Source organism: Sarcophilus harrisii, chromosome 4 (genome assembly GCF_902635505.1).
Source record: "Sarcophilus harrisii chromosome 4, mSarHar1.11, whole genome shotgun sequence".
NCBI classification, from domain to species: Eukaryota; Metazoa; Chordata; class Mammalia; order Dasyuromorphia; family Dasyuridae; genus Sarcophilus; species Sarcophilus harrisii.
Window position 1 is genome coordinate 90,080,663 of NC_045429.1, and position 19,323 is coordinate 90,099,985.

The following is a 19,323-nucleotide window of genomic DNA, read 5'->3' on the forward strand; positions in this document are numbered from 1 at the left end:
ACTAATGTCTCCTTTCCCTAACTTTATTAAAATACTCCTGAATTTATTTCATACACACACACACACACACATACACACACACACACACTCTCTCTCTCTCTCTCTCTCTCTCTCTCTCTCTCACACACACACACTTATACATGTACTCTCTTATCAAGATAAAATACAACCTTCTTGAGAATGAAGATTATTTAATTTTTATAATCTTATTTCTACTTCATAGCACAGTGCCTGGAACTTAGTAAGTATTTAATACACTGAATAATATAAAACCAGAAAAAGAATGCCAAACCATGTTTTAAAAAAATTTGTATTGGTTTTTTCTTTCTTTTTTCTTTATATAATATTTCTAGGGTTCGATAAATCTCTCAATCACAGACTTTCATTACTAAATCATCATTCTTTTTCTGTTTTAGATTTACCTGAAATAGTAACAGCATCAATTACTTGCTCAGTATCACAGAGACAGTATGTGCCAGAGTAGAATTAAAACACAAGTCTTCCTGATTCTGAGGTTAGGTTATATTATGGTACCTCTCTCTAAGACTTAGGTTTAAGTCTTGATATGATATGTGGTATCTGTATGACCCCTGAAAAGTTACATGTCCTTAATGCTCTAGAAAACTACCTAAAACTATAAATTGCAGAGAAGGTTCACTTGACTTGGTGAAACTAATTTCCTCACTCGAAAGTTTCCCATGACAATAAAATTATAGGTCCAGTCTCCATCCTTTATTTTCATAGAATAAACACAATCTTGTATGTCTTCTACTTTTGTCAAGCTTTGTAAATTAACAATATTGTTTTAAATGTAGGAAATTTAATCTTTTTTTTTTTGCACTATCCTAAACTAAATTTTCCAAGACAGGAAAATGCCCTTATAGATCTCACAGATTTGATCATTATTACTGGCAAATTGACAACTAAGAGTCATAATGGAGCTTCTAGAATGGCCACTGGATAATGTATGTGATATAACAACAACCAAAACACATAACCCACATAACAAATTATGACAGTTAAAGGATGTGAAAAAACTGTCAGCACTGTCAAAAGCAGGAAATCATCTCAAAGATTTTCCCGGAAGAAAAATAGAAATTTTTGCTTTTAACTGTAAGGAGACACTACATTTCAATCAAAAAGTACTTATGATGCACCTACTCTTTGTGCGAAGCTTAGTGTAAAGTGTTGGAGATATAAATGAGCCTAGGCCTTTGAGGAGCTTGTATTCTCTTATTTACAAATAAGTAAATAAACAAGATATACAAGATAAATACATAGTGACTGGGACAGGAATGAGAATCTCTAAGAAAATAGAATAGGGTATCTTGAAGAAGTGGAGAACTTGAAATGAGTTTTAAAAAGAGCTGAGGGGGACGTGTAGTGAAGAGAAGGAAGAAAATGTCAGCACAAGGAGGGGGAGAAAGAGTACAGGTTTGTGCATAAATACAAAGGCAGGTAATGAAATGACTTATAAATATTACAATGGCCAGTTTGGCTGGATTTTAGAATATGTAGTGGAAAATAATGTTCTATCAGCCTGGAAAAGAGCCTGGAACAAGATTATGAAGAACTCTTTAAATGGCAAACAGAGGAGTTTGTATTTTATTCTAACAGCAATAGCAAGATTTTTTTTAAGGGAGATACTGGTCTAAGAAAGTAGAGAGGGATAGAGAAACTAGATGATAGCTTGAGAGAAGTAGGATTCAGGAAAAGTTGGAAGGAAACAAATTTTAATCCGTTATGAGAATTTAAAATAAAAAATACAGATAATACTTACCACATTCAAACTGACAGAAATGTTTGCCTTTGGTACAGGTTGACTGTATAATGATTTTAGCATATCATTCAAATCATTTTCCTGAGGGAGCAAAAAAAGAGGCACAAGTCCATTTCATAAATTCATATATATTCATAATATTGCAAATTAATGGATCTTTGAAACAAAATTGCTCATCAGGACCAATTTCAAGCACCTATAATTTAATAAAAAATATTGAGTTTCTATGTGGTTCTTTTTTGCATATTTTCTTACAACCACAAAATTTGTAATTCCAATAAGTATAAACTTTATTTGTGGAAATGTTTATCTCTAAGAAATGGTAGTAGCAATATCTGTTTCATATAAACATTTCTTCTAACAAAATCTGTTTATTATCTTTATCATGAAAAGCATATAGCAGTAATAGAAGATATCCAAAAAGGTAGATTTGTATTCACAAATCATAAATCACATTTTCATCTCTGAGGAAGAAGATGAATTTTTAAAAGAGCAGAAGAATTTTAACTTGAGTGGATTATCCACACCCAAATCCATATTCTACTAAAATGTGAAGAAATTACTCTAAAGGATTCCTTCCTCCCTGGTTACTGCTTTCTGATATTTAGCTCACATTGTGCTAGTCTCTAAGCAAAAGTTATAACACTGTAACACTTTATTTTCTATGAATGTCTACTACAAAGTATCATAAATAATACAATTATAATATGTGTGTATATATATCTCACATGCATAAAACCAGAACAGATGTACATAACTCAAATATGTACCTTCCTTTGTTTTTAAATTTTTTTATCCTCCTTTCCTTTGTTTTTATATTTCCTTTAATTAAGATGTTATATAATTAAAAGACAGAGACACGCTAGACATTTGAGAGAATGCAAAAGAAGCATTTGAAGAAACTAGAATAATAAAAACTGCACACATTTCTCCAGTCTTTATGTTTACAAAGGATTTTCCTCACAAATCGGGAGCTAAGTAGTAAAAATATTATTTTTACAATTTTCAAATGAGGAAACCTATTATATTATTATTACTAATGTATAGCAATGTAAAGATGTAAAAAGCTTTATAATATTTTATCTCAATTGTGATCCTGTGAAGCAATGCAATGCATAATATTATCCTCATTTTACAGATCCTAAAATTGTGCCTTAGAAATATGAAATTATTGCCTGTCACTTTTAATCCAGTTAAATGCAGTTAATATATTCCTTGTACCTTATGTTTCTACCACACTACGGCCCTTCTAAGAATATGGCTGATTGTGTGTTTTCTCTTGGCTTTCACAATCCACAGCTACCTAAATTATGTCTTAAAGGATGACTAGAAATATATACTTATGTGAACATATGATACTGAGTATACCTGAAAAAGTTAATTTGCAGCTAAGGCATTTTCTGCTTGAGCATCCCATGAGTATATAGAATATAGAATATTACAGAAAATAATGTATGATTACATAGGTGTATATATGTGTTTACATACATATTTACATTAAAAAATTAGGCGTTTCATTTTTAAAGATTAATAAAATTTTGTCCCAGAGATTAGGAAGGGCCAATTTTCTTGTAACACTAATTTATATTATTAATAACCATAAGGTGTAAAATATCTTTCAGGATATAAAAGCTAATTAACAAAAAAAAAAAAAGAAAAACCTCAACAACAAAAATAAATAGAAATTTGTTGAATATTTTAATATTCCAGATATTGAACTTACCAACTTCACAGCATGACATGATATTTGGCCAACTATTAATTTGTAAATATGAAATTAAAGAATATAATCAAATCATTTTGAATTTATATGAATAATTCTAATTTTATATGTAGGTAAACAAAAATAAACCTTATGAAATAATCAACACAATATAATGCTAAACTCTACTACAACTACTGCCACATTATTGCCTCTGAGAATTTTTTGGGAAACAAGAATGACTTTGGAATATCAGCATAAAAATGTAAAGATGAAAGATTATACTTTCAAACTGACAGTAAAATATATCAAATATATTTTTAAAAATCATACTGTAAACACCTGGAATTTTAACAAACTATATTGTACAAACTATACCAGTATGTGCTTCTGACTAGCAAATTGGAAGTAATTATTTTATTCCTTTCTCTCTCCTCAATTTAAATGAGTGAACATGTAACCTTAATTTTAAAAAATATAATTCAACTGAAGGATAGAGGAGAGGGAGTATCCCTGTGATTTGACTAGTATGGGAAACTCCCAGATAAGAAAATTCTCTGGAACAATCCAGATAGGCCCCTTCTCTGCAACTAAAAATTTTAGAGTAGTTTGGAGAATTGAGGGATAAAGTGATTTTTGCACATAATTATATGTAAAATTTTGCCAGTAAAATGTCCACTAAATCTTAGATAAAATGAGCCATATCTCAATTATCAGTTGAATAATATGCAATAAATAATTATTTATGGGAAAATTTAAATTTTGGGCCCAATACTCAATATCCTTTGGAAATAGCACAACCTATATTTGCATTTAACTTGTGATCAGAAGATTAAAAATAAGTAATTTAATTATATTAGTATTATTCTGTTTCCAAAAAAGCAAGCAAATGAAAGGTCAGAGATAAACTTGATTTATTGATTATTAGGCACTCTGGATGCAATTAGGAGGCTCAGTAGGTAGAAATAGGATGAAGCCTAAGTTCAAATCTGGCCTCAGACACTCACTTAGCTATGTGATCCTGGGCAAGATACCTGATTTCCATTTAACTTAATACACTGGAAAAAGAAACAGTAAACTATTCTAATATCTTTGCCATGATCACAAAGGATCTTGAAGAGTCAAACATGACTCAACAATAACAACAACAACAACAAAATGCTCCCCTTAGGGGAATTATTAGAGCCAAAAGACAAGTATTCTTGCATAATATCCTTATCTTAAGATTTTTTCCTGATAAGTTATTTTACATTTTATGTATTACTGTACATTAACCTCTTAAGTAGTTTTGTTCCCTAAAATAAACATAACTATGATTAATTTCTCAAGTTATTAGATGGAAGAAGAAGAATCCTGTGATATAATTATTATAATTCATCTTATTGTCTTATTCTATATATTATTTAAAATTGGAGGGATTGATGGTAGGGAGAAGGAAGCCAAATATTTTATTTACTTATTTATTTATTTTTAAGACTGGATTTTGAAGTACAGGGACTCATTCATGAATTGGTATATCATACTATTGCTGATCAGGACAAGAGCTCTGACCTGCCTGCATAGAATCTATATCAGTTTAGCCTTTTTTAGATAATTTGGTCAACCTGCCCAGAGACTCACCCCTCTGGTATCATGTCAGTGAAGTCATCTGATTGGCGAAGCCTACTATAACTCTGAGCAATAATGCTTAAGGGATCTACTAGCTTCAGCTTCACTGGTACTGGGATTTCAAGCATGCATAAACACCATACCCAACAGGACATATTTTTTAAGTAATTTCAGATACCAATTTTGACTCAAAAGCCTTTGAAAAGTGAAATAGTGTCATCTAAAATCAAATCCTACAAAAATACTTGCCATATTTTCTTAGTTTAAAGAAATTATTAAGAGAGACATAAGGCAATTTGTTCAACCTTACATAAACACTAGGGAAAATGTACTTGGAAAAACGGTATAAACCTATAAAAATGATAATGGCGCAGTTAGAAACTGATTCCTCACTGGTAAAACTGGAAAACTGCAAACAATTATTTGACAAAGCAGGAGTTATAATCTTGAAAGTTGTAAACTTGAATGGCAATTCAAGTGACAATAGGTAAAAGCCCATGATTTCAAAATAGATTCACATTTTAAGAATCAAAACAAGGCAAAACAAATAAAAGCAATCATTTTGTGCTTCTAAGAAAAAGAACAGGAAAAATTCATCAAATTACTTGAATTCTCCAGGCATCTATAGCAATTTAAACATAATAATTAAATAGGCCTATGTCAAAATATTCTATCAAAAATTTTACATTTTACCAAATGTTAGAAATCTTCCCCTATCATCTCCATATATTTTAATCTAAGAAAATCTGGTTGGTCATTGTCTTTTTTATTCAATAACTATGTAAAGCACTGAAAATTAAGTAAATGGTCACTGTTAATACTAATGAGAAAAGGACAAAGTTAATCTTTTGCTTCACTATCCTGGAGAATGGGATGAATTTCTCATGAAAATATAAACTTGTTATTTTGTTATTTAAATTAAATGCTATAAGCAGTTTGCTTCCTTCTTAGGGAAACAAAGCAGTAATCAATGCGATTTATCTCTAAATTCTCTCTTAGTAGAAATGAATGTGAAAATGAGAAAATTTCCTTTTTTTCCATCTAAGTGGAGCAATTATTGCTACTGTTAATGAATTATTATGGGTATATACATATATGTATGTATATAGAGGTATATATATGTGCATATACATATATACATATATATAATTTTTGAAATACCCCCCAATAAAGGATTGCTTACCAGCTCCTTAGCCAAATAATCTGCCAAAGTATTTAAAAGCTTGTAGTACACTTCAAACCATGGAAGGTAGCTGAAAAAAAAAAATTATATTTACATATAGAGAGAAAGAACTGAAAATTCAGATGGCAATTAAAAAAGATTAACATAAACATATCACTTAAAGCATCCACTGTGATATCAATAACAAAATAATTCAATAAATACATGGCCAAATTAATAAATGAATACAATATTCTGTTTCAGGCACATTTTTGCTAATTGTGAAATATACTGGTCTCAATAAATTATTTGCACATTTTACTACTCTCAGAGTTTATGTACTACTTCTATTACATGCCAAGGTTTCTTAATTACTTAACTATATTCTATGATACTCATCAAAAAAATTTTTTTAAAGATATACATAAAACTACAACAATACAGGCATTAACCTGATTTGATAAAAATAAAATCATGTCATTTTTAATCCAAAACGAGTGTGTACAAATAAGATTTTTCATATAACATGGTATATCTAGATTAGGATCATCACCTGTACAGTTACAGTACACATATATCCCATGCATTTAGTAAATCAATAAGCATGTATTAAATTCCTGCTATATGACAGGCAGTGATCTAGGGGATACAAATACAATTCATGAAAAAAAATCTCTATTTTTGAGGTACAAACATTATGAGAAGGGAAACAAGTACATACATAAATATATACAGAATAAACATAAAGAGAATAATTGAAAATGGAATGTAACAATTCAAGGCACTTTATGAGGTTGGGCACTAGCAGCTAGAGGCAATAAAGTACTAGAGTAGATAGAGTGCCAGGCCTGAAGTCAGGAAAACTCATCTTCCTGAATTCCAATCTGGCCTCAGATACTTACTAGCTATGTGATCCCATTTGCTTAAGTTTTTTTTTTGTTTTTTTTTTTGTTTTTTTTTTTTTTTTTTTATCTGTAACATTAGCTAGAGAAGGAAATGATAAACCATCCAGTATCTTTGCCAAGAAAATCCCAAATAGGGTTACAAAGAGTTAGACATGAGTGAAATATCTGAACACTCAGTTCCCCTCTTCATTCCTCTCCTCCCTCCCTTCCTCTGTCTCTTTCAGTCTGTCTCTGTCTTTGTCCCTATCTCTGTCTTTCTTTCTCTCTCTCATTTATCCATAGGAGAAAATTATTAGTGCTCTCCCATCTTCCAATACGCTATTATGGGGATGTAGATACAACAAAAAAATGAAGTATTAGTCTTGTCCTCAGAAAGCTTAATATTCTACTACATGGTATTTATTGTAATTCTACACATGTCATTTTCCTGCCAGTGGAATGTAGGCTTTTGCTCTTTTAACAGCTATAGCACCTGCATAGTGCTTTGAGTAGTGAACTACTAATAAATGTTTTTGGCTTCAATTGAAATGAAAATGGATTACATTGTTCTGATAGTAATTTTGCATTTTTATCCTTTTTATGGGTTGACACAGTTTATTTACTGCTTGTTGTTTTTGTTGTTTTTTTTTAACCATGTACTATTATTCAACTTTTCATAATGAATCTCTCTTTTCTCAATTTAACAAAAATGGGTTTTCAAATTCATAGGACCTTTTAGAACTTGCATTTCATAACCTTTAAAAATCATGATCACACAATAAAACCTAAAGTGAAAGACCACTTAAATTAAGTATAAAATGCTTCAAATTCTATCTGGCAATTCATATGCAGAGGAAGTATAGGAATAGAACTACAAAAAAATCTTTATAGTATTTTTAAAAGTCCTAAATAATTGAAGAAATATTAATTGTTCAAAGGTTGGTTGAGCCAATGCAAGAAAAAATGGCAATATATAAGTTAAATTATTAAATGCCATGGCTATCAAACTATTAAACTAGAAAAAAAAAGATAATGAAATTCATTTATAGGAAAAACAGGTTCAAAATCTAAAGGGGAAAAAAATGAAAAAAAAAAAGTAGTTCTAGCAACACCAAATACGAAATTATGCTATAAAATTATGCTATAATCATCAAAATGATTAGGTACTAGTTAAAAACACAGAGATAAGTTTAGAAATGAAACAGATCAGATATGCAAAAGAACAAAAAAGTCAAGTATTTGATAAAATCCAAGTTATAAGATACTAAGGTTAGAACTCAAAAACAACTAAGAAAACTGGAAAATAGTAATATAGAAATTAAGTATTAACCCATATTTCCCACACTATACCAAAAGAAGACCCAAATGGATTAATAAATTATACAAAAAAGTTAACATTATAAATGGAATAGAGGAGCAAGAAAGAAATTATTTTTCATATTTCTGGATAAAGAGTTTGTGATCAAATAAGGGATTTTAAAAGAAAAGTCAATTTTGATCACATAAAATTAAACAGGTTTTGCATGAACAAAACCAATTTAAAAAAAAAATCATAATTGGGTGAAAAAAATGCAGCAGATAAGGATCTCATCATTTCCAAGGTGTATAAAGATTCCATTTTCTTAGAAGAGCATTTCCCTAATTGATAAATGGTCAAAGGAAATCAAGGCAGTTAATAAACAGTTATTAAATGCTTACTATGTTTGATAGGTACACTGTGGGGACACAAAAATAAACAACAGTAACAAAAACATTGTCCTCAAGGAGTTGAGAATCTAATGGAGGAAAAAACAAGCAAACAACTATGTACAAGTAAGACATAAACATGATAAACCATAGGGAAGGCACTAGCCTTAATTGGGGCAAGGAAAGGTTTATTGAAGATGATGAGATTTCCGTTGGGACCTGAAAGCCATTAAGCAAGCCAACTAGGAGATAAAAAAAAAAGAGGAAGGATAGAATTCTGAGCAAAGGTAAAGGTCAGAAAATTCTTGGAGTTTGGAGATGAAGTGTCTTGTTTAAGGAACAGGAAGAAGGGCAATATCACTTGATCCAAGTATATACGAAACCAAGTTATATGATTTTATAGATAATCCTGGAGGTAGTAAGGGTTAAGTGGCATTGACTGAATAGTAGGATGAACTGTAAGATTTAAATTTTAAACAAGCAACAACAATTCTCAACAGTCAAAAGGAAAATACTCCAATTTACTAAGAATTAATAAATGCACATTAAAGCAACATTGAGGTGCCAAATCATACATATTAGATTGATTAACTTGATAAAAACAAACTCAAAAATGAAAATATTAAAGGGGCTACAGGAAAACAGGCATATTGATTCACTGTTGGAAGAGCAGTGAATTGAGCCACCCATTTTGGAAACAATTTCAAACCATGTTCCAAAAGTTAATAAACTATGCATTCTCTGTGACCCAGTGATACTATTCCTAGGACAATTCTTCAGAGATTTACAAACAATTAAAACAAGAAGAAAAAGAACATATACATCTAAAATAGTTTAGCAGCTAAACCCAAGGGCTACCCAACAACTGGGTAATGGTTGAACAAATTATGATTTGTGATATATGATATATATGAAATATGATATATGATATAAATCTGGACTTCTTAAGCATTTTCCACTCGTGACTTCTTTTTGCCTGAGAATCTTTTATGAGACCCCAGGTATATCAACATATAAAAGAAGTGTACAAATCAAACATTTGCTGATAATAAATCATAGAGAAGTTTATTTTAAAGCAATTATTTGGTATAGATATGATTTTACTATTTATTAAAGACAAAAAGCACATTTCCATGCCACTGAGATAGATATGCTTATTTATATTTAGATAAATAATGAAATCTTGGTGGAATATTTAATATCTTTTACTGCTGCCAAATTTTTCATGACATCCCTATGCTGTTACATGATCCCATACAGGTCATGACTCACAGTTTAGCAAGCTTTGATATAGACTCAAGGTATAGAATGATGCATTTATGTTTTGGGACATGACCAATATAAGAGATGCATTTGTTGTATAATAAATAAATACATATTTATTACAGGAATTTGGTGAGGTCATTCTTTTAACAAATAAAAACAATAACAATTATAAGTAAGCCTAAGAATTTTGTTGCATGTAATGGCATAAAGCTTAGTTGTAGATTTAAAATATCTTCCACATTCACTGAAGAAAAAAGATTTTATTAACAGTAAATTCTCTATAAATAGAAACTGTTAACAATCTTCTTGAGTTAAAGTCAATTAAACATTAATTTCTTCATTAGTTTTTAAGATTCAAATAATTTAATAAACATTAACAAAGATATGAGAGGTAGTGTGGGATAATGAACAAAACTGGATTTAGATCCAGAAATCTGAATTTATATACCTGTAATGTGCCAGAACTCTGAAACAAGGATTCTTACAAGGTGTGTTAACTCAGTGGAATTAAGACAATGATTATCTAGGTTAGCATGGTGATTAATAGTTCTCTAGTTCAGTATGACTGAATTAATCCTATAACAAATAATGGTTCCCTAGTGATATAATGACTGGCTTATACTCAGAATGATGAATGGATTTAATTGTAATAAAGTATTTAAGAGGTCAGAGTCAGACCTAGAGGAGGACTAGAACAAACTCAGGGAAGACAGAGGACTGGAGGCTGGAGCACAAGCTCCCGGACTCAGGGAGACTTCAAGAAAAAGACCATTGTGGTGGTCTTCCTACCTCCCCCACAGAAACCAAGACACATTCTGGGAGGACCTCCAGTAAACTAGTCCGGCCCCTAGGCAAGGAGACAAGACTATGTCACAAGACTGTGAAGGAAACAATAAAGATTTTTGGACTTTATCTCTGGCTATTCTCATGGTGATTAATGAAACAAAAGTTGGTCCAGAGACCTCCAGAAAACTAACCAGAACACTACATATACCAATCCTGACACAGTAGATATATGGCCATTGAAAAACCATTGAACCTTTATGATTCTCAATAAACTCTCTAAGACTAAATGGTAGACTCATTGACATTTCTATGAATAGGAAGAGTTCCTACACCTTGACAATGTGATGTAGACAAAACAATAACGCACTGGTTTAGAACTGTGAAAATGATTAAGGTTTTTAAAAATGAAGCTAAATATAACCTACTCAAAGTTAAATTCTGACTACTTAAATTCAGGTCAGGCCCTCTGGCACTGATTTACAAACTTCCACAATTAAGCAAAATTATTTTTTAAATGGCAACATGCAGAGTAATGATTTAATTAGAATACAATTACTTCAGTGATTTAATTTTTAAAAAATGAAATGGCTTCATGAACAACAACAAAATCTTGTTTAAAAAAAAAAAAACTTCAGTGTTCTAACTTCCTTAGGCTATATAAAAAGACAAAATGAATACATCATCACCAATAATTTTTAAATGTAATAGGAACATATTTTATGTTTCATTACAAGACTACTTTCTTCCTGTAGTTTAAAAAATAAAGGACAAAAGAAAGAGCAATCATCAAACTCACTGGTCAATTTTGCTATTATATGAAAGTAAGTATCCATTTCACTAGGATTTCCATTAGAGCTCTGATAAAAGCTTTATGTTTATGAATCAAAAGTTAAATAAAGAAAAGGAAATGTTTTCTATCAAATGGTCATATAACCACTAACAATCCTAAACTATCAGCAGGAATCTACCTTATAATAACCAAATAAAACTGAGGAAAACTGCCTTTCCATAGCTAAAATGTCTATGACTATAGGCCCCTTTGCTGTCTGGAAAACTATCACAAAATATATAAAACTAAAATGTTTTACTTATAAGAGAGTTGCCTAAAGGAAAGATATAAAAACTTTAAGCTATGTTTAAAAAAAAAAAGCCTGCAAAAGCTTTCTATATAAATCTATGTTCTTCCTTATATTATTTAATCTGAAGTTATAGGTGACAATTTTATAGTTTAAAAATTATATTAATCAAGTAAGGAAAATATTTTGCATTTTATAATAAGAAAATAAAACAATAGTTACAATTTTTAAATCAATACGATTCAATATTCTATTCTATATTCTATACATGTTACATTACATTATTATATATATGTATGTATATAACATACATGTGTTATTTATAATACTATTCAGAAGTCTATTTAGGTATTAGTTAATTCTTGATTATGTGAAACAAAAACATAAGAAAACACTGTAGATAATATTAAATTCTGTGTTGTTTCAGTCTCAGCAAAATAAAATTTTGGAATTCAAAGATTTAATACTTAATACTCTAAATAAGTTTAATATATAACCTTGCCACTGAAAATAAACAAATAAGAGATGATCATGTTTAATCTTTTACTAAAATTGTAAATTTTTTTTTCATTAAGGCTGGCTTAAAAATAACTCTAAAATATTTCCATTTTTTTAATTAACTGATTTTTTAAAGTTTAAGGTGAGTCATAATTTCTTTTTCTTTACTACACACTTAGTTTTAAGTCTATAGAGGATACTCAAAAAATCAAAATAATCACTGTTAGTGATTAGTTAGTTAGATCCATGATGCTTAGTGTTCTTTGATAAGGAACCATAACTATTTCAGAAAATCTTACATACTTTATAAAACTTCAAGGTATACTAAAAAAAAAAAAATCTGCATTCTATCCTACTGAACTCAATTAATATTAAATGAACAAGAACCCCTTTATGGTAAAAATCATACTTTATAACATAACTTAAAGAAGATGCTTCATTGTCCTTATTACATAACAGTTGTCAAATTTTTTAAAAAATCTGTTACAGGAAACCTAATCAACTGAAAATTTTTACTTTTAAAGAAAAAAGGAATTTTATCGTTAAGATATTTCATTCCTCGTAATCATTCTACATTACTAAGAGAAAATACAATCTTCATCTACAAATTAAAATAAAGACACATACACATATCTCCAAGAATGAATAATGATAATCATAGAAATTTTATAGGACATATAAATCAATTTTAAATTTAAAACCAAGAGAGAAAAAGTCAAACAATCTGAACAGGAAGCTTATCTAAAGAAAAAATACAAGCCATTGGTAGCCATATGAAAAATGAAAATTATCCTAGATTCCATCTCATTCCTATCAAGTATAAAAGATGACAAAAAAGGAACATAATGATTGTTGGAATGTATAAGAAAAAATAACTCCACCAATGTACTTTTTCTTTTTTTTCTTAAGTTATAAACCAATCCACTCATTCTCTTTATCTTCCAATTGGGAAAGAGAAGCAGAAGATGGAATCTTGAAAAACAAATCCCATAGTACACAGTACTGAAAAGCAAATTCCCGTATTAGTTTTTATTCAAAAAATTATACCCTTTCTTTAAGTTCATCATTTGTCCATTCAAAGTAGCATATTTAATCTTCATTTCTTGGACTCTTATTTAATCATTTTAATCATATTTAAATTAAATCATTAAATCATATTTAATCAATCTTCTAAAATATTTCAAAGTTGTTTTTCTCTATAAAGTTCTTATCATTTTAGAAATTTTTCCTGATTACTTCATTCTACATCAATTCATAATGATCTTCCCAGTTTCTTCTGAAATTATTCATTTAACATGGCACAATAATAGTCCATTCTATTCATATACCATTATTTGTTTAGCTATTCCTGAATAGAACATACTTCATTAAAGCTCATTTGGATTTACAATTCTGTATTTTGAATAGCAATAAAGACTGAGTTCTGTCGAGACAAAACCACGTATTAAAAAAAAAGTTTGGGTTTTCTTTTTTTCCCAATGGGTAGGGGAAGAATTTAGACAGAAAAGAAGGCTAAGACTTCAGCTGCCACCAAAAAAAAAAAAAAGAATAGAAAAAAAGAAAACCAAAAGAAGGTTACTAAAGCTTTTAAATAACAAAAAAGAACAAAAAGAAAACAAAGGTGAGAATAAATCACTATTTTAAAAAAACCTAACCTAACATTTATATTGTGTTTAAAGATTATAAAATGATTCACATATCTCATTTGCTTCTCCCAACAATACTGTGAGATAGGTGCAATTATTATCTCCACTTTGTAGTTAGAAAAAATAGGTTCAAAGACACTAAGTGAATTGCCAGAGGATGTATCTATTTAATAAGTATTACAGGATCTAAACTCAAGTATTCCTAACTCCAATTGTGACACTATCCACTCTATCTTGATCTTACAACATTTTAAATATGTAAAGTTAGATTTATTATATCCTTTAAAAAACTGTACATAAAAGACATTTGCACTTTCTTGTATCATTTTCTTTTGATGTTTTAAGGCTTCATTTTAGTACTTTAAGTTAAGAATAAAAAAACATTAAATAAAAAAGCTATTCTGAAATGTACTGTGTATTCTGGATCAACATTTCTGAAATTATTAACTAATTCTGCAAAACAAGAAAAACAAAGCTTCACAAAAAGTTTGAAATGTTTCAATAAGTAATTTATTTCAAAATTGAGTAAATGCTCAAAATATAAAGGTAGATGAGTTTAATAAAATTCATTTCAGTGTACCATCTGACAGTTTTTTAAAAGCAAGTAAAAAGGGAAAAATTAGATAAGTTAGTTTTTTTAAACTGGCATAAAAGTTATAGAGAAATTGTGAATAACTCTAAGTGAGACTCTACAAAAACTAAAAATTGTTTTTAAAAATGCATATAGGGGATATAATAATATAATAAATGGCCTGATTCTGATACACCTTTACTGAAAAAATTTTTCAATAGTTCCCTATTCTTTTTAGGGATAAAATTCAAACTCTGCAGTCCTGTACATAAGGCCATTCAAAGTTTGGGTCCTAGGACCCAATATATATAATATTTTTCATGTTATTCTTCTACATGCATCACTGCAATTAAATTTGCCTACTAGCTTGCTAAATCAAATCCATTATTACTTCTAGCATCAAAAATGAAAAAAAAATTTTAAAGCCCTTCATAACCAACACTTAACCATCATACACATCCTTTCCCATCTTCTTTTGCCCTACCACATACTTTTCAATCCAGTGACAGTTACTATTCCTCATGCTAGATACTCTCTCTCACCTCTAGAGATTTTCTTTAGTTGGTTCTAGTTGCCTGGAAATGACTTTCTTAGCTTGCTTCAAGCCCCACTGAAAAAATTTACATGCCATGCATTTGAAAAAAATTAACTCTCAATCACTTAAACAAAAAACTGACTTATTTTCCTTCATTTAAACAAAATCTTGCAAATTATCTATACATGATTTCAGTGCTCTCTTTTTTTTTTAATTTACCATTTTATTCACTAAGTTATTCCCTCTGAATCACACATTTATTCATCATTTGTACATTATTTTTCTATATTATTTATATATCATTTGTCATATGTTTTATATTACAAGTATTTTATTATATTTATCTATATAATTAATTTAGGCAGCTATGGAAATCAATTTAATTAGCTCCTATTTAATATATGCTATCTGCAGACAGGAATTCTTTTTTTTTAATTATTATAGTAACTTTTTATTGACGGAATCCATGCCAGGGTAACTTTTTTTACAACATTATCCCTTGCACTCACTTCTGTTCAGATTTTTCCCTCCCACTCTCTACCCCCCCACCCCCCAGATGGCAAGCAGTCCTATATATGTTGAATATGTCCTAGTATATCCTAGATACAATGTATATGTGCAGATCCAAACAGTTTTCTTGTTGCACAGGAAGAATTGGATTCAGAAGGTAAAAATAACCCGGGAAGGAAAACAAAAATGCAAACAGTTTACATTCATTTCTTTGGGTGTAGCTGCTTCTGTCCATCATTGATCAATTGAAACTGAATTAGGTCTCTTTGTCAAAGAAATCCACTTCCATCAGATTACATCTTCATACAATATCGTTGTTGACATATATAATGATCTCTTGGTTCTGCTCATTTCACTTAGCATCAGTTCATGTAATTCTCTCCAAGACTCTCTGTATTCATCTTTCCGGTCATTTCTTACAGAACAATAATATTCCATAACATTCATATACCACAATTTACCCAACCATTCTCCAATTGATGGGCATCCACTCAGTTTCCACTTTCTGGTCACTACAAACAGGGCTGCCACAAACATTTTGGCACATACTGGTCCCTTTCCCTTCTTTAGTATCTCCTTGGGGTATAAGCCTAGTAGAAACACTGCTGGATCAAAGGGTATGCACAGTTTGATAACTTTTTGGGTATAATTCCAGATTGCTCTCCAGAATGGTTGGATTCGTTCACAACTCCACCAACAATGTATCAGTGTCCCAGTTTTCCCACATCCCCTCCAACACTCATCATTATTTTTTCCTGTCATCTTAGCCAATCTGACAGGTGTGTTGTGGTATCTCAGAGTTGTCTTAATTTGCATTTCTCTGATTAATAATGATTTGGAACACTTTCATATGAGTGGTAATAATTTCAATTTCATCATCTGAAAATTGTCTGTTCATATCCTTTGACCATTTATCAATTGGAGAATGGCTTGGTTTCTTATAAATTAGAGTCAGTTCTCTATATTTTGGAAATGAGGCCTTTATCAGAATCTTTAACTGTGAAGATGTTTTCCCAGTTTGTTGCTTCCCTTCTAATCTTGTTTACATTAGTTTTGTTTGTACAGAAGCTTTTTAATTTGATGTAATCAAAATTTTCTATTTTGTGAGCAATAATGGTCTCTAGTTCGTCTTTAGTCACAAATTTCTTCCTCCTCCACAAGTCTGAGAGAAAAACTATCCTTTGTTCCTCCAATTTGTTTATAATCTCGTTCTTTATGTCTAAATCATGGACCCATTTTGATCTTATCTTGGTATACTGTGTTAAGTGTGGGTCCATTCAGTGCTCTCTTAATGAAGGTTTCAGTATGGTATAAACTGTCTTTTACAAGACATTTTCAACATTATACCATATCTTGATTTCACAACTGAATTTAAAATGTAGCACATACAAGATTCCATTGCTAAAAAAATTATTTGAGTTGGTAAAAATAAAACATCAGTTACATATTCTTTTATATAATAAAGTGTATCTAATTCATACATCAAAATTTCTCAAGATTCCTGAGAGGAATAACAACAGAAATGATAATAGTATTCAACGATTCTCTGATCAAAAGGAATAAAGGAGACTTCCACTCAACAAAGACATTTGCCACTTTGATGTAAAAAAAAAAAAAAAAAAAAAAAAAAAAGCCAACACCAAACTTAATTTTAAATATTCCTGGAAAACAGTGAGATCTTCCAGATGCTACCATCTATGTATGATACCTACAGCAATTCTGAGAACACTGTACTTGTCCACTGATACACTAAAGTCCAAATATTTGGATTCAGAATATTTACTTCTCAAATAACATGCATTTGAATGGACACCCTACAGAGCTGAGAGGGCTGGGTTTGTGTGTTCTACAACCCTTTTCAGTAGTTTTGTAAAAGCCTTGTCAAACATTTTAAATGCATAAAATAAAATACATAGGATTATAAAGAAAAGCACAAACTCATTATATTCATTTCAAAGCTAGAATTTTTTTTCTTATTAAAATTCAAAGAGGCACTGAAATCTATCCAAGGACTTGCTTAGTGATCCATGGATCTCAATCAAATTAAGAACTATAACTATAGAGCTTGATCACGAGTACATATATGTAGAAATACACAGTGCAGATTAATAGTGAGTCAATTTAGAGTAAAACAGCAGGAGTAGAGCATGTTAGACTGCCTTAAGGAAACTGCAAAACTCCTTTATTAAGTGCCATGAAAACACAAGTCCAATTTTTAAATACTAATGTCCTATCGGTGCTCCTATTGTGCAGTAGAGCATAAAATACAAGTGATTGAATATGGAAAAATGATATATCCAAGGTCAATATAAAGCTCTTAGTAAATATGACTATAATGAGAAATTCTGAAGAACAAGAGTAATAAAATGTCAACAGAAACTGTGAAACAGGATGAAAAGAAAAGCTGGTTCTGTTTTGAGGGGGAGAGATGACATGACGAGCCAGTCAAACTAGTCTACTGATACCACTACAATGGCAGAATAAAGTGAAAAAGGTCTCTAGAAAGTTAGGTGGGTCCCCTGTGGAAATCTTAAAGTTTATATGGATGTGGGAAACACAAGAGATGTGAGCATGGACCACTTTTGATAAATCATTGAAAGGAACTTGAAATTACAGATCCACTACTGATTTACACACCCACTTTGGATATAAATACAAAAAGTGACATATATCTATTTTTATGCATATGCATACAAAATGATAGAATCCTTACTCCCCAAAGATTTTAGAACCTAAAAGAGAAACAAGTTTAAATGAATATATAAAAGTATGCAAAATAATTATATAAATAATTATAACTAGAATAGATGCAAAGTAGTTAATCACATAATTTGGGAAGGAGAGAACATAAGTTGGGGAGATCAGGAAAAGCTCCATATAGAAGATGTTGATTTAGCTGCATTTATATGGAATACATAAAGGTAAAGAAAGGAAGAAATTCCAGGTATAGGAATGGTGATGAAAATGCACAGAGAAAGAAGACAGAATGCTGTATGTGAAGAAAAGAGAAGAAAATCCTGCTGACTAACATAACAGCATATGAGGGTAGTTGTACAATGAAGGCAAAAAGTTAAGCTAAGAGCCATCTTAAAGGGCTTTAAATGCTAAACAGAAGTTTATATTAAGTCTAAAAGGAAAAGGAGAACTATTAGAACAGATTAAGTTAAAGAAAGTCAAATATGTGTTTAAAGAAAACATCTTGGCAACTGTGTAGAAAATAGATCAAAGTGAATAAAGACTTAAGGGAGAGATCAATTAGGAGGCCTTTATAAAAATCTAGACAAAAGATGAAGGCCTAAAACTTAACAGGACTTAAAAGGGAGGAGGAGGGGATAGGCAGTTCAGCAACAGTAACCACATTATCAATATATTCCATGTTCCATAGTCATAGGTCCTGATATTTTCCAAGAAAAGAAGTAGTTGCACTACGTTCTGTTCAATTCTCTATCAGTACAAATGAATATATGTATATAATTCTTTCCATCCTTCTATGAAATCTTCATATTGATTCTGTTAGCTCACGAATATTTGGCTACTATCCTATAACTTATTTAGTCATTCAAGTAGGACATCCTATTCACATCTTTCAATTCCAATCCTTCTTGCCTTAAAG

At 30.2% G+C, this 19,323-nt stretch overlaps 1 protein-coding gene across 2 annotated transcripts in view; it reads right to left on the bottom strand.

Moving 5' to 3' along the window:
• DENND1B (DENN domain containing 1B) overlaps positions 1–19,323 on the bottom strand; it is a 311,786-nt gene that overhangs the window by 153,212 nt on the left and 139,251 nt on the right. For both annotated transcript variants that reach the window (XM_023501849.2, XM_003767552.4), the window contains exons 6-7: positions 6,274–6,343; positions 1,781–1,861 (exon numbers count right to left, since the gene is read on the bottom strand). In XM_023501849.2, coding sequence (XP_023357617.1) covers positions 1,781–1,861; positions 6,274–6,343 — 151 coding nt within the window. The remainder of the gene's footprint in view (positions 1–1,780; positions 1,862–6,273; positions 6,344–19,323) is intronic.